The sequence below is a fragment of the Ranitomeya variabilis genome, chromosome 2 (assembly GCF_051348905.1).
Source record: "Ranitomeya variabilis isolate aRanVar5 chromosome 2, aRanVar5.hap1, whole genome shotgun sequence".
In the NCBI taxonomy this organism is placed as follows: Eukaryota; Metazoa; Chordata; class Amphibia; order Anura; family Dendrobatidae; genus Ranitomeya; species Ranitomeya variabilis.
The window spans coordinates 815,176,538-815,193,804 of NC_135233.1; the positions used below are offsets into that span (position 1 = coordinate 815,176,538).

General features: G+C 43.2%; 1 protein-coding gene across 5 annotated transcripts in view; it reads left to right on the forward strand.

Moving 5' to 3' along the window:
* The window catches only part of KHDRBS2 (KH RNA binding domain containing, signal transduction associated 2), a 773,482-nt gene that overhangs the window by 115,534 nt on the left and 640,681 nt on the right, over positions 1 to 17,267 (forward strand). For 3 of the 5 annotated variants that reach the window (XR_013221831.1, XM_077289989.1, XM_077289990.1), the window contains exon 2: positions 17,003 to 17,233. The exons of the other annotated variants lie outside the window; for them this stretch is intronic. Coding sequence is in view for 2 of the 3 variants with exons in the window: in XM_077289989.1 (XP_077146104.1) it covers positions 17,003 to 17,233 (231 nt within the window). In the remaining variant the exon portion in view is untranslated. The remainder of the gene's footprint in view (positions 1 to 17,002; positions 17,234 to 17,267) is intronic. 5 annotated transcript variants of the gene reach the window in all.

The following is a 17,267-nucleotide window of genomic DNA, read 5'->3' on the forward strand; positions in this document are numbered from 1 at the left end:
ACAATGGATCTACACCATCAGATGACATGGCTCCCCAAACCACCACTGATTGTGGATACTTTAAACTAGACCTCAAGCAGCTTGGATTGTGTGCCTCTCCACTCTTCCTCCAGACTCTGGGACATTGATATCCAAATGAAGTACAAAATTTACTTTCATCTGAAAGCAGCACCTTAGACCACTGAGCAACAGTCCAGTTCTTTTTCTTCTTGGCTCAGGTAAGATGCTTCTGATGTTGTTTATTGGTCATGAGTGGATTGACCCAAGAAATGCAACACTTGTAGCCCATATCCTGGATACTTCTTTGTGGAGTGTGTCAATGATTGCCTTCTGGACATCTGACAAGTCAGCAGTCTTCCCCATGATTGTGGAGCCTACTGAAACAGACTAAGGGACCTTATTAAATGCTTAGGAAGCCTTTTCAGGTGTTTTTTTGTAAATTCTAATTTACTTAGATAATGACTTGAGTTTTCATTGGCTGTAAGCCATAATGATCAGCATGATCAGAAATAAATACTGGAGATGGATCACTTTGTTCATAATGACTGTGTAATATATGAGTTTCACTTTTTGTATTGAAGAACTGAAATAAATTAACTTTTTAATGTTATTCTAATTTTGTGAAAAGCATTTATACATGTTGGATTCCAGATAACAGCAGATTGCTTTTCCTTTCTATTGAAATTGCATCCAAATCACTCAAGCCAAGCTGCATGTGTATCTGGGATATGGGAAAAGTAAATGTCAGCCAAGCTCTATTTCAAATGTATGATCAGTTTAAGGCCGGGGTCACATGAACATTGATCCTCTCATGTGATGGAATCAGATCTATTTTGTAATTGACACTCAGATCAAACTCTGAGTAGAATGTCAGCTTAGGCTGGTTTCACATTTGCGGACGAGGACTTTGCGGAGGGCCGCGTAGTTCCTCCATTAAGCTCCGCCCACTGCTGAGCCTCTTCCTTCAGCTCCACCTACGTCGGTATGCATCCTGCGTACCCTATCTTTAACATTGGGTACGCATGCCATGCAGATGTATGCGGATGCCTCTGCATGCGTCGTCTTGACGCTGCGCTGACCTGCGTCAAACGCAACATGTTAGGATTTTGTTGCGGTTGGCACAGCTTCAAAACGATGCATGCGGAGTCATCCGCATACATCCACATGGCCTCCATACCCAATGTTAAAGATAGGGTATGCAGGACGCATGCAGACGTAGTTGGAGCTGAAGGAAGAGGCGCGGCAGTGGGCAGGGCTTCACAGAGGAAGAAGGCTTTTGTCCGCAGCCCTGCTGAACGCTAGTGTGAAACTAGCCTTAGTGAGCTCCAATTCTCTCAGATTTGAGAACCACAGCAAAGGTGAGGAGAAGATGGAGAACAAGATTTCTCCATCTTCTCCATTGTGTGAGTCTACGGAAATCAGGCTGCATTTGAGCATCATCTGAGTGCAGTCCGATGTTTGCCATGCATCCAAAGACTTGAATGTGTGAGTGTGATCTGATTGGCGCAGCAACTGGCAGCATGCTATGATGCTTTTCTCACGCTGATTCGGCATGAGAAAAAAACAACTCTTATCAACACTGTCCCATAGACTAACATTGGTCTGACTGTTAGCCGATAAAACGAAAGCACTCATCCGATGTATACACTCGTGTGAGCGAGCCCTATAGGTATGTCATAAAATGAGCATAAACGTTAGGCTACAGTAATCAGCATTCACAAAAATGCACCAAAGAGCTAGGCTGTTTGCATAGTAGATAAACAGTAGAGAGAGTGGTCACTCCCACTGGAAGCAGAGAACATGTACAGTATACCTGCATTGTCAGGTTAAGGCCACATTTACATGTTCATAATTTTGCTCAGTATTTTACATTAAGTATGAAAATTGCAAAATTGGAACTAGCAAGCAGAACTGAATCCTGACAGTGAGTACATTACACATTGTTAGAATCGGCATGCTTCAGGGCTTCATTTTATAAATAAAGGGCTTGTCCATGTTTGAGATGAAAGTCTGCAGTCACTCTATGTGGCTGCAGGCTTCTGAATTCTCACAGCATGCACTGCACACTTTCAAGATTCTCCCTTGCCGATGGCAAGAGTGGACGGTCATGTCAGCACAAGTATACGATTTGTATACTTCTGGCCGCATTCCAACTAGATGTGCCTGACCTCACTCAATTAATTTTCATTGAGCTAGGCCAAGTATGTCTAGTCAGCACTAGACCGCATGTATGCAACTCACCAGCACTAAAAAATCCTGACAGTTTGCAGTGCGTACTGTGAGAAAATTCTGCATTCACATAGAATGAATGCAGACTCGTCACAAACTTGGACAACCCCTTTAATGCTCCCAGCGTAAATAAAAATATGAGAATGAGAATTAGTCAGTATCACAAAAAACATTTACATTCAGGTACCTGATAGATGATGTTGTCTCCAATGGGAGTCATTCTCTTTCTATTCTTCATCATCTTGTCCAAATGCCATGATTTTCTCATCCACAGCTCGTCTCTGCAGAATTCCATCTTCTCCGGTCTTGTGCAGCACATCACTACATGGTGCCTGTAAAAACAGTGTCATTATAATGCTCCTGAATAAAAAATATCTGCTTTATGCTGGGCGCCTGAATAGATAGCTTCCCCTCACTATATTCCCTGCACAAAATATGACCCCCCACATTGTCAGTCTTATGGTACATGCCCTCCACACTGCCCTCTTTCCATACTGGGCCTTTCTTCACACTGTCCTCTCACACTATGTCACTCCTATTGGACCCAGTCTCTATACTGTGATCCCTCATCACACTGTGCCTCTGTGGCTTACTGTCCCCTCCTGTCTGTGCCATTACACTGTTCCCCCAAGCTACCCCCCAAACTAATCAGTCTCTATTCTGTGCCCACTCACAATTTTCTCCCACCATACTGTCTCCTCACACTATTCCACTCAATAGCCTCCTCACACATTTCCCCCTCCCTCATACTGTCTAATCTCACATCCCCCATGCTGATCATACTGTCTTATTTATTTATCCCCTAACACTACATACTGCCTCTTCACACATCCCCCCAACCATGCTGTGTCTGCACATATCCTATCACTCTCACTCAGGCCCGGATTTAGGGGGGCCCAAGGGGCCCGGGCCCTGGGCCACCCACCAAGCGGGGGCCTCCCACCAATATAGGGATAAATATCTCAAAACATGTAAAATACACGCCTCTTTGCTGTGAACCGTTTCTAATGATAAGGAACATTTAACAAAAGAGAAACTATTGAAAGTATAGAGACCTAGCTACGGTCCTACATCTCAGTGGCTGGCGCAGAGCAGCAGAGTCATGGCACCTGACCTGTGTCAGCACCCACTGACCTGGCTAGCCTAGCCAGACTTCCTTTGTACTCTCCCTGTACCTAATGCTTAGCTTATGCATGTGGCAGCCTTCTCTGATCCCAAAAGATGCTTCTAGGCACTAACTATTCAGCTCTATGATTGCTCCCTCGGATTAGATCAGATGAGAGTTTGTTCAGCTACCTTCAAGGAAGGAGGTGGAGACATGTCAGCGCGAGAAGAGGATTCTCCACTGCAGAGCGCGGCAGGACTTAATTCTGGATCTTCAGTCACTGAAGATTCAGAGGTGAAGTGGTTCAGTTTTCACAGTGTCGCGGTGGGTGAGTATGATCTCTGTCTGTCTGTGTGTGTGTTTGTGTGTGTGTCTGTGCGTGTCTCTTTCTTGCAGCTCCTGTCCTACACAGTACCATACTGTATATACAGGTCCACACTATATCCTGCATTACCGTGTGTCTGTGTATAACGTATGTCTATAGTGTGGACCTGTTTACAGTATAGTGCTGTGTATACACTTTATACAGCCCCTCAGCCTCTATTCTATATACAGCCAGCACAGCAACAGCCTCGGATATATACAGGTAAACAGCCTCTGATATATACAGCCCAGCAGCAGCCCCTCATACAGTATATATACAGCCCAGCAGCAGCCCCTCATGTATATATACAGCCCAGCGGTGTGAAGCAGAAGGACTGTTAAGACAAATGAATCTGCTTGAAATTGGTATTAACACCACCTTCTGGAATGATATCCTGCAAAGAACAGATGCTACCAGTAAAAATCTACAACACGTAAAACTCGATCTAAACACTGGTGTGGCATCACTGACCAGCTTAAAAAACTATGTCGTATCAAAGCGTGACTCCTTCAAAATTTATGAGAAGCAAGGCGAAGAGCTGTCTGGTTCCTCTGAGTATGTTCAGATGATAATTTGACACAGGTGCCGAAACGTGTGTCTCAATCCATTGGATTATGGCTATATGGAAGCATTACAACTCAGCCCTTCTAAAAAATACAGAACAGAAACTTTCCTGCCTATCATTGATCAGTTTATCGCTTGTCTTGACCAGCGTCTTCAAGCATATAAAGGTATATCAAGCAAATTTAGCTTTTTTAGCCATCTGAAAGAACTGTCTTCAGAAGAGCTTAAGGCCACAGCAGAGCAACTCGTCAGGTCTTATTCAGATAACTTGGACATTACATTTATCGATGAACTGTGTCAGTTTGTAACATTTGCCAATTTATTCAAAGATGAGGAAAACATTTTTTTTGCAAGCTAAACATTCCCAAATCCTGTAAACGTTTCTCATAGGACATGGTTTGCAGACCGGTCACCATTCTGGTCACCCTTCTCTGAACTTGCTCCAGTTTGTTGATGTCTTTTTTAAAATGTGGTGCCCAAAACTGGACACAGAGGAGGAGAGGGCAATAATGACTTCACGTGATCTAGACTGTATGCTTCTGTTAATACATCCCAGAATTGTATTTGCCTTTTTTGCTGCTGCATCACACTGTTGACTCATGTTCAGTCTGTGATCTATTAGTATGCCCAAGTCTTTTTCACAAGTGCTGTTGCTTAGCCCTATTCCTCCCATTCTGTATATACTTTTTTCATTTTTATTGCCCAGATGTAGTATTTTGCATTTTTCCCTGTTAAAAAAACATTCTGTTAGTTGCTGCCCACTGCTCCAGTTTATTTATATTTTTTCCTCTCTCTTTCTCTCTTCTCTAGTATTAGATATCCTTTCTAGCTTTGTGGCATCAGCAAATTTAATCAGTTTACCCTCAAATCCTTCATCTAAATCATTGATAAAGATGTTGAACAATACAGGGCCCAGGACAGAGCCCTGTGGTACCCCACTTGAGACATTCTTCCAACTGGATGTGCAGCCATTTACAACCACTCTTTGGGTCCGATCACTAAGCCAGTTATGAATCCACATAACAGTTGCCTTGTCCATTCCATACTTAGTCACTTTTTCAATAAGGATTGTGTGAGATACTTTGTCAAATGCTTTGCTGAAGTCAAGATATACTATATCTACCGCATTTCCCTGATCCACCCAGTCAGTGATTCTGTCATAGAAGGAAATTAAGTTAGTCTGACATGTCCTATTAGTTACAAACCCATGCTGACTCTGTTTAGTCACTTCATTCTTATCCAGGTACTTACATACATGTTGTTTAATAATTTGTTCAAAGATCTTTCCTGGTATAGATGTCAGACTCACCGGCCTATAGTTCCCTGGGTCCACCTTCTTCCCTTTTTTAAGATAGTAACAATATTTGCTCTTCTCCAGTCTTCTGGAACTTCTCCTATTCTCCAGGAATTTTCAAAGATTATGGAGAGTGGTTCAAAAATCTCTTCTGCTATCTCCTTCAGTACTCTGGGGTGTAATTCATCTGGACCTGGAGACTTGAATGCATTTATGTTAGCTAAGTGTTTCCTCACTATCTTTCTGTTTATAGATATCCTGGATTCTTCTATTTCTGTAATAGGACAGTGAAAATCAGTTAATGTTAGATTTTCTTTCTGAGAGAAAACAGATGCAAAATAGGAATTTAAAAGTTCGGCCTTCTCAACATCCTTTCTCACCATTTCATCATTTCCATCCTGTAAAAATCCTGTAGCATCTTTGCCTTTTCTTTTGACATATCCCCAAAATCCTTTTTTATTGCTTTTGACATCTCTTGCAAGCCTTAATTCATTGTCAGCTTTAGATAATCTGATTTGTGCCCTGCTGGTTCTGCAGACAGCATTATATTCTTCTTTAGAGATGCCACCCTCTTTCCATTTGATAAACATTTCTTTCTTCCTTTATAGCATGTGTTTAAGTTCTCTGTTCCCTAGCAACCAGGCAATCCCCACATGTACTTATGCTGGCTAACAGATATAAATCATCCAGCTGCAGCAATAAAAACTAAAACTCCGAGCACTAAAAAATACTCACAGGACCCCCGAACATGCTCGAGAAATCTCGCGTAATGAGTATATTCGCTCATCACTACTTCCTATTCTTCCCTTTTTTCGGAATTGTTAATGATTGTGCTTTGAGAATCTAATTTTTCAAGATGGAAAAGGGTTTGCAGGACACTTTCCCAAATATTGAGATAGCTCTAAGGATATATCTAATTTTGATGGTAACCAACTGCAGTGGTGAGCTTTCTGTTGTGAATTAGACTTTTTGGCTCCCTCTTGTGGTCACTAGTGATATGACTCTGGGATTGTCTTTCCTCAGTTTGGCACCCACCTGGGTCGTTAGTCCAGGGGTGTTGCTATATGAACTTCCTGAATTCTCAGTCTGGTGCCTGGCATCGTTGTAATCAGTCCTTTCTGTTTGCTCCTGTCTGCTGGTCCTGGTTCTTGCAAAATTAAGCTAAGTCTTGCTTCCTTGTTTTTTGGTTATTTGCATTGCTCTTATTTTTTGTCCAGCTTGTACTAAATGTGATTCCTGATTTTTTCTGGAAGCTCTAGGGGGCTGGTATTCTCCCCCCGGGCCGTTAGACGGTTCGGGGGTTCTTGAATATCCAGCGTGGAAATTTTGATAGGGTTTTTGCTGACCGTATAAGTCATCTTACTATATTCTGCTATTAGTCAGTGGGCCTCTCTTTGCTAAATACCTAGTTCATTCTTACGTTTGTCTTTTCTTCTTACCTCACAGTTATTATTTGTTGGGGGCTTGTATCCAATTTTTGGGGTCTTTTCTCTGGAGGCAAGAAAGGTCTATCTTTTCCCTTCTAGGGTTAGTTAGTTCTCCGGGTGGCGCGAGACGTCTAGAACCAACGTAGGCACGTTCCCCAGCTGCTGCTATTTGTGGTGCTAGGATTAGATATACGGTCAGCCCAGTTACCACTGCCCTATGAGCTGGTTTTTTGTGTTTGCAGACTTGGTATTTATTTCTGAGACCCTCTGCCATTGGGGTCATAACAGTATGCCAGGCCAACATTGAATGTTTAATGCATTGCAGAAGTGGGATAATAAGAAAGGAAATTCTGAGGGTTTTTTTTCCTCTCTTTCTTCCTCCCCTTTACCTCTGAGTGGCTTATGCTTGCTGCAGACATGAATGTCCAGACTTTGATTACAAGTGTGGATCAGCTTGCTGCTCGTGTGCAGAGCATACAAGATTTTGTTACCAGTAGTCCAATGTCTGAACCTAAAATACCTATTCCTGAACTGTTCTCTGGAGACCGATTTAAGTTTAGGAATTTCAGGAATAATTGTAAATTGTTTCTATCTCTGAGACCCCGTTCGTCTGGAGACTCAGCTCAGCAAGTTAAAATTGTTATCTCTTTCTTGCGGGGCGACCCTCAGGATTGGGCCTTCTCGCTAGCGCCAGGAGATCCGGCATTGGCGAATATTGATGCGTTTTTTCTGGCGCTCGGATTGCTTTACGAGGAACCCAATCTTGAAATTCAGGCAGAAAAAGCCTTGCTGGCTATTTCTCAGGGCCAGGATGAAGCTGAAGTGTATTGCCAAAAATTTCGGAAATGGTCCGTGCTTACTCAGTGGAATGAGTGTGCTCTGGCCGCAAATTTCAGAAATGGCCTTTCTGAAGCCATTAAGAATGTGATGGTGGGTTTCTCCATTCCTACAAGTCTGAATGATTCCATGGCGCTGGCTATTCAAATTGATCGGCGTTTGCGGGAGCGCAAAACTGCTAATCCTCTGGTGGTGTTGTCTGAACAGACACCTGATTTAATGCAATGTGATAGAATTCAGACTAGAAATGAACGGAAAAATCATAGACGTCAGAATGGGTTGTGTTTTTACTGTGGTGATTCTACACATGTTATATCAGCATGCTCTAAACGCCTAACAAGGGTTGTTAGCCCTGTCGTCATTGGTAATTTGCAACCTAAATTTATTTTGTCTGTAAACTTTAATTTGCTCATTGTCTTCCTACCCTGTTATGGCGTTTGTGGATTCAGGTGCTGCCCTGAGTCTTATGGATCTGTCATTTGCCAGGCGCTGTGGTTTTGTTCTTGAGCCATTAGTAAATCCTATCCCTCTTAGAGGTATTGATGCTATGCCATTGGCGGAAAATAAACCGCAGTTTTGGACACAGGTAACCATGTGTATGACTCCTGAACATCGGGAGGTGATTCGTTTTCTTGTTCTGCATAAAATGCATGATTTGGTCGTTTTGGGTCTACCATGGTTACAGACCCATAATCCAGTCTTGGATTGGAAGGCAATGTCTGTGTCAAGTTGGGGCTGTCAGGGAATTCATGGTGATTCCCCGCCGGTGTCTATTGCTTCCTCTACTCCTTCGGAAGTTCCTGAGTATTTGTCTGATTTTCAGGATGTATTCAGCGAGTCCAGGTCCAGTGCTCTGCCTCCTCATAGGGACTGTGACTGCGCTATAGATTTGATTCCAGGTAGTAAATTTCCTAAGGGAAGACTATTTAATCTGTCTGTACCTGAGCATACCGCAATGCGTTCGTATATCAAGGAATCTCTGGAGAAGGGGCATATCCGTCCATCCTCTTCCCCTCTTGGTGCGGGATTCTTTTTTGTGGCCAAGAAGGACGGATCTTTGAGACCTTGTATTGACTATTGGCTTCTGAATAAAATCACTGTTAAATTTCAGTATCCTTTGCCTCTGTTGTCGGACTTGTTTGCCCGGATTAAAGGTGCCAAGTGGTTCACCAAGATAGATCTTCGTGGTGCGTACAACCTTGTGCGCATTAAGCAGGGAGATGAATGGAAAACTGCATTTAATACGCCCGAAGGTCATTTTGAGTACTTGGTGATGCCTTTTGGGCTCTCTAATGCTCCTTCAGTGTTTCAGTCCCTTATGCATGATATTTTCCGGAAGTATCTGGATAAATTTATGATTGTTTATCTGGATGATATTCTGTTTTTTTCTGATGATTGGGACTCGCATGTAGAGCAGGTCAGGATGGTGTTTCAGGTCTTGCGTGAGAATGCTTTGTTTGTTAAGGGCTCAAAGTGTCTCTTTGGAGTACAGAAGGTTCCCTTTTTGGGTTTTATTTTTTCCCCTTCTGCGGTGGAGATGGACCCAGTCAAGGTCCGAGCTATTCATGATTGGACTCAACCCACGTCAGTTAAGAGTCTTCAGAAGTTCTTGGGTTTTGCTAACTTCTACCGTCGTTTTATCGCTAATTTTTCTAGCGTTGTTAAACCTTTGACGGATATGACCAAGAAATGTTCTGATGTTGCTAACTGGGCTCCTGCAGCCGTGGAAGCTTTCCAAGAGTTGAAGCGCCGGTTTACTTCAGCGCCTGTTTTGTGCCAGCCTGATGTCTCACTTTCCTTTCAGGTTGAAGTGGATGCTTCTGAGATTGGGGCAGGGGCCGTTTTGTCGCAGAGAGGCCCTGGTTGCTCTGTAATGAGACCATGTGCTTTTTTCTCTAGGAAGTTTTCGCCTGCTGAGCGGAATTATGATGTTGGCAATCGGGAGTTGCTGGCCATGAAGTGGGCATTTGAGGAGTGGCATCATTGGCTCGAGGGTGCTAAGCATCGTGTGGTGGTCTTGACTGATCACAAAAATCTGATGTATCTCGAGTCTGCTAAACACCTGAATCCTAGACAGGCCCGTTGGTCATTGTTTTTCTCCCGTTTTGACTTTGTGGTCTCGTATTTACCAGGTTCAAAGAATGTGAAGGCTGATGCTCTTTCAAGGAGCTTTGTGCCTGACTCTCCTGGAGTCGCAGAACCAGTTGGTATTCTTAAAGAGGGAGTAATCTTGTCAGCCATTTCTCCGGATTTGCGACGTGTGTTGCAGAGATTTCAGGCTGGTAGACCTGACTCTTGTCCACCTGACAGACTGTTTGTTCCTGATAAGTGGACCAGCAGAGTCATTTCCGAGGTTCATTCCTCGGTGTTGGCAGGGCATCCGGGAATTTTTGGCACCAGAGATTTGGTGGCTAGGTCCTTTTGGTGGCCTTCCTTGTCACGGGATGTGCGGTCATTTGTGCAGTCCTGTGGGACTTGTGCTCGAGCTAAGCCTTGCTGTTCTCGTGCCAGCGGGTTGCTCTTGCCCTTGCCTGTCCCGAAGAGGCCTTGGACACACATTTCCATGGATTTCATTTCAGATCTTCCGGTGTCTCAGGGCATGTCTGTCATCTGGGTGGTATGTGATCGCTTTTCCAAGATGGTCCATTTGGTATCTTTGCCTAAGCTGCCTTCCTCTTCCGATCTGGTTCCTTTGTCCTTTCAGAATGTGGTTCGTTTACACGGCATTCCTGAGAATATCGTGTCTGACAGAGGATCCCAGTTTGTTTCTAGGTTCTGGCGATCCTTTTGTGCTAAGATGGGCATTGATTTGTCGTTTTCGTCTGCCTTTCATCCTCAGACTAATGGACAAACGGAACGAACTAATCAGACTCTGGAGGCTTATTTGAGGTGTTTTGTTTCTGCAGATCAGGATGATTGGGTGACCTTCTTGCCGTTGGCTGAGTTTGCCCTTAATAATCGGGCTAGTTCCGCTACTTTGGTTTTGCCATTTTTCTGCAACTCTGGTTTGCATCCTCGTTTTTCCTCGGGACATGTGGAGCCTTCTGACTGTCCTGGGGTAGATTCTGTGGTGGATAGGTTGCAGCAGATTTTGAATCATGTGGTGGACAACTTAAAGTTGTCACAGGAGAAGGCTCAGCATTTTGCCAACCGCCGCCGCGGTGTGGGTCCCCGACTTCGTGTTGGGGATTTGGTATGGCTGTCTTCTCGATTTGTTCCTATGAAGGTCTCCTCTCCTAAATTTAAGCCTCGCTTCATCGGTCCTTACAAGATATTGGAAATCCTTAATCCTGTGTCCTTTCGCTTGGATCTTCCGGTGTCGTTTGCCATTCACAACGTGTTCCATAGGTCTTTGTTGCGGCGGTACGTTGTACCTGTGGTTCCTTCTGTTGAGCCTCCTGCTCCGGTGTTGGTTGAGGGCAAGTTGGAGTACGTGGTGGAGAAGATCTTGGGTTCTCGTCTCTCCAGGCGGAGGCTTCAGTATCTGGTCAAGTGGAAGGGCTATGGTCAGGAGGATAATTCCTGGGTGGTTGCCTCTGATGTGCATGCGGCCGATTTAGTTCGTGCCTTTCACGCTGCTCATCCTGATCGCCCTGGTGGTCTTGGTGAGGGTTCGGTGACCCCTCCTTAAAGGGGGGGTACTGTTGTGAATTAGACTTTTTTGGCTCCCTCTTGTGGTCACTAGTGATATGACTCTGGGATTGTCTTTCCTCAGTTTGGCACCCACCTGGGTCGTTAGTCCAGGGGTGTTGCTATATGAACTTCCTGAATTCTCAGTCTGGTGCCTGGCATCGTTGTAATCAGTCCTTTCTGTTTGCTCCTGTCTGCTGGTCCTGGTTCTTGCAAAATTAAGCTAAGTCTTGCTTCCTTGTTTTTTGGTTATTTGCATTGCTCCTATTTTTTGTCCAGCTTGTACTAAATGTGATTCCTGATTTTTTCTGGAAGCTCTAGGGGGCTGGTATTCTCCCCCCGGGCCGTTAGACGGTTCGGGGGTTCTTGAATATCCAGCGTGGAAATTTTGATAGGGTTTTTGCTGACCGTATAAGTCATCTTACTATATTCTGCTATTAGTCAGTGGGCCTCTCTTTGCTAAATACCTAGTTCATTCTTACGTTTGTCTTTTCTTCTTACCTCACCGTTATTATTTGTTGGGGGCTTGTATCCAACTTTTGGGGTCTTTTCTCTGGAGGCAAGAAAGGTCTATCTTTTCCCTTCTAGGGTTAGTTAGTTCTCCGGCTGGCGCGAGACGTCTAGAACCAACGTAGGCACGTTCCCCGGCTGCTGCTATTTGTGGTGCTAGGATTAGATATACGGTCAGCCCAGTTACCACTGCCCTATGAGCTGGTTTTTTGTGTTTGCAGACTTGGTATTTATTTCTGAGACCCTCTGCCATTGGGGTCATAACAGCGTTCCTTCTCAAAACTCAAATTAGTTGAAAACCGATTAAGGACATCCATGAAGCAGGAATGACTTGTAAATTTAGCCAGCATGAGCATCAAGTCAGATATACTGCGTGAATTGGACTTTAGTGATATCATTAGTGATTTTGCAGCACGAAAATCACAGAAAGTGCCTGGATTGTAAAAAAATGAATGATTATACCTGAATTACTCTGCGTAAATGATTTTTGTAAATAAACTTGCGTTCGTTTCATTTTGTGTTTTTGTATTACATATTGCAACACTTTGAAAAATGGGCCTCCCACCAAAATGGGCGCTGGGCCACCAACCTCTTAAATCCGGCCCTGCTCTCACTCCCTATGCATTCTTGCTCTCGCTACTCATACTGTGTCCGCACACCCCCCACTCATCATATTGTGTCTACAACCACCCCCCCACTCACCATACTGTATCCACACCCATCCCCCCACCCACCATACTGTGTATGCACCCATCTCCCCACACTGTTTCCTCATACAATGCCCCCATTTCCCCTCTTGCTGGTCACACTGTGTCTTCAAATTTCTCCCACTCCCCATATTGTGTCTGGACCTGTCCCTTCCTTGCTCCCCAAACTTGTGTCCTCAAATCTTCCCCATCACACTAAATATTCTCCACCTTCCCCCACACTAAATCTCCCTCCCACAGAGTAAATCTCCCCCACAGAGTAATGTAAATCTCTCTCTCTCACAGAGAAAATCTCCCCTCATACTGAATTTTCAGTATCTTCAGCTCCCCTGGAGCACTTACCACCAAAGTTCTTTGCGCATCTCTGCGTACTAATGAGTGATGTCAGCAGCATGATCACATGACCTGATCTCACTGCTGATGTCACTCTGACCCGGCAGTCAGTGCCTCAATTGTACTTGAGTCTGAAAGATGTGATTACTATTGTTCTCTGGGAGCTGTGCGATATGCTTTCTGTGAGCTTGTTGTCAGTTTGACAGTTGGCTCAGAGAATAGTCAACTCCGTCTGGCGGGCAGCATAATGCATCTGCCGGGGAGACACCTTGGACAGCCACATTAGGAAGCCCAAAGGCGCCTCTTGCCGGCTGCGCCTGGGGCAGATGCCCTGCCTGCTCTCCCCCTAGATACACCTCTGATTGATGTTATTGGAAGGAGCACAATTTTATTTCAATTAACCATCTATTTTGGAAGGGACTATAGTAGCGCACAAACTTATTCCCTTTAATTATGATTTTATTAGATGATTATTCAAATCTTTGACTCTTCCATCAGTACCAAAAGTTTGCAGTCTTAGATATCAGTATATGTGCAGAATATTAGCAGTATTCTGTTGATAAATCAAGTATCATGGGACCACAGTATTATTTGTACATGCTAAGATAACTTTTTTGTTATTAGAAATATATTAGGGATACAGGATCAAATCAAATATTGGCTCTTTTTGTTCCATAAAAATGTTACATTTTTTATCATTATATCACAAATATAATTCAGAATTTCCAATATTCAAAACTGGGCTGAATTCCTAGGTATACAGATGGACCAGAATGTGTAGACAACAACATAGACAGTGCAGCCAAATGCTCGTAAAACACTGAATTACTCAAACATACTTTGAAAACATTTTACTATATATAAATCAAGCTGTTGCTTAAATGTTTTTGTGTCTAACAGGCTCAAACCCATCCTGTTTTCAAGCCCAAAACCGTATGTGCTCATTTAACCACTTGCTGGTAAAATGTCACACTCTTGGTAAAGAAAACTGAGTTAAACAGAATGTTCTCCAGGGATACCTAACAAAAAAACATTTCAAGGAATCAGAATAAACTAATTGTTGCAAATTCAAGTCAAGCAGAATGTGAATAGGAGTCAAGGGATATGTAACAGTATATTATCTTGCTTAGAAAGGATTGTTGGAGATTTAAGTAGAAAAGCATGCACATTTGTAGTAATTGAAACTACAGCAGATGCTGTAAAGCACATGAAGAGACATAAAGGAAAACAGCTTAAAGGCTTTTCCAGGTTTCATATCATGTGCTTTTACATGGTAAGATTTAGCGTATACTTTAGTGACTATATTAAATATGTTGTGCCACCATAAAGAATACATTTAACAAAGAAAAGGTGGAAATAAATGGTTTTGTAATTTACAGTTATTAAAACTTATGCTCCGTTCAATAAAATAACAAGCTTTTATCTTCTGAAGTATTCAGCCTGACGACCCCTTGCATTATTCCGTCTGCAAGCTTAATTGGTAGTGATGAGCGCATATACTCGTTGCTCGGGTTTTCCCGAGCATGCTTGGGTGACCTCCGAGTATTTGTTATTGCTCGGAGATATAGTTTTACGGCTTCCAGATATGCTGAATACATCTGAGGGAAGCTTGTTTATTAGGGAATTCCCACATGTATTTAGCTTACCTGGAAGCCGTAAATCATGCAACTGAGGCGATGAAAACTATATCTCTGAGCAATAAAAAATACTCGGAGGTCACCTGAGCATGGTCGGGAAAACCCAAGCAACGAGTATACTCGCTCATCACTATTAATCGGTTCTCTGAGTGTCCAATGAGATGGCTGAATTTGCGCACTGCCTGTCATCATAAGATGTCCCCCCAACACCACACCCCCAGTGTGCACAGAGTATTCATCCTGTGCTCACCTCACCCAGGTCTGACAGTGTAGGGAACAGATTCCCGAAAGCAGCACAGAATTGTGTCAGTGATTCTCCACCCTGTGCTCACAGGTCTGACCTCTGGATGAGATCATTCTGCTTCATAGAGCTGTGATCACGGAAAGTGTCTGAAGCAAGATTACCTTATGACTATCTGCTCACTGCGTTCACAGCTCTGTGAAGCCAAAGGATCTCACACAGAGATCCGACCTGTGTGAGCACTGGGAGAGGGGTGGTGGGAGTGGAGAATCACTTACACGCTTCTGTGCTGCTTTCAGGAATCTGTTCCCTGCATTGTCAGACCTGTGTGAGGTGAGTGCAGGGAGAATACGTTGTGAACACTGGGGTTGGGGAGTTGGGGGGAACATCTTATGATGACAGGTACTGATCAAACTCGGCCAGCTGATCGGCCACTCAGAGGACGGATTAAGCTTGCAGACGGAATAACGCCAGGGGACGCCAGGGAGCATACTTCAGAAGATAAAAGCTTGCTATTTTTTGAATGTAGCATAATTTTTAATAACTGTAGATTACAGAACCATTTATTTCTACCTTTTCTGCTTGGTTAAATGTATTCTTTATGGTGGCACAACCCTTTTAAGGCCGCAATCCCATAACCCTTATTGTTCTATTCAATCAAAATGGATCACTACAGACTCGTATAACAGTCTAACTTTATTTTAGTGAAACTGCTGTTTTTGACTTAAAATGGATGTTAAAATTGGGGCTATATTAACGCCATGCTAAGCTAGACTGAATGAGGAAAAAATGTGTGACCTTCTCCTCACTGAAAATCCAAGATCCTTTTCCTAAGAGACCTCAGGTATATTTTGAAATTGTATCATTACCCCTTAAGAAATTATGTTAGCAAATTCCATTGTGATACATAATGTATAATACATTACTCAACATTGAAATTGCAAATACCAATAATTGAAAAGTCATGGAATAAGAGTCTTTATACACTGATCAACCTGCAGCACAAGACAACTGCCGATCGATAAAGCTTTATCAATCGGCAGTCAATTAGTAGCCTGTTTAATCAGTGAGACCAATGCACATGAAGCACACTGAGCTATCTGTAATAGAGTGCTCAGTCCGCATAGGTTGCAATGGTTCTCAGCAGTGCATGTCTTGTTTATACTGAATACAATGTTCTTTTGCACTGCACAAAAAAAAAATTCTACCTATAAATGTAAGTTTTGCTCCTTCATCTGGTGATTGGCAGCCTGTTTACAAGACAAGGTTATCGTGAAAAAATGTTCATGATTATCTTTTAGTGTACATCTAGATTTATGAAATTCACAGGATTGATAAACATGTTAATGATATGCAAATTATGAAAACTGGATTCAAAATTTTCAAAACACAGATTTGTTTAGTATCGAGTATGAGCACCATGTTTAGAAATACCCGCACTTACACATCTTGTCATACTATCAGTGAGGATATAATTGCTTGTCTGGGGAATATTACACCATGCTTAGTTCATTAAGGAACATACATAATCAAGATACACTGTTGGAAGCTCTGTTTGCAATTGCCGATCAATGACGTCTTCGGTGTGATCGATGGGTGACAAGTTGGGAGACACTGCATGCCATGGTAGAACATTTAAGCCATGCAGGCTGCTTACAGTAGAACAAGCAACATGCAGTCTGGAGTTGTCATGTTGAAAAATGAGTCTTGAGACACTTTGGAGAAATGTCCATACCACTGGTTTCAAGACCAAATCAATGTAAAACTAAGATGTTAGTATACCTGTAATGAAGACTAGGGGGGGTCAAATACAAAACATTATCCCATTCCACACCATAATCCTTTGTGTAGGACTTGTGTGTCATGCTTGCTCGTGAACGCCTCTTCATGGCATTGCCACATGGTCTCTAGACAAATCGCCAAGACAAAACCTGACGCATTGCTAAAGAAGATAGATCTCTATTCCAGGCTCCACTTCCATTTTGCCTTGTACCCCAATTTCAGAACCATGAGTTGAGCTCAGTGGAATATCTGTAGCTAGAACCCTTAAAGCCCACTGTCATGCAAATGCCTTTTGATGGATTTTGTAGACACTGTTTAATACCTTAGGCTTCTCACTTGCAGGACAGAATGGATCAATCATGGAACCAGTAGTACGGCTGTTTCTTCAAAGTATCTCGGGAGCTATTTTTCATCACAACAATGCCAGGAAGCATGATGCTCTCACCACTGTAAGCAGCCTGCATGGCCTAAACATCCTACAAGGGCCTGCAGCGTCTCAGGACTTGTCTTCCATCCAGCACATCTTGGAAATCATTGGCCAGCCATTACAAAGGGAGCTGCCAGCATACCAAGGTGTGTAACCACATATATTTGTGCACATGGCACT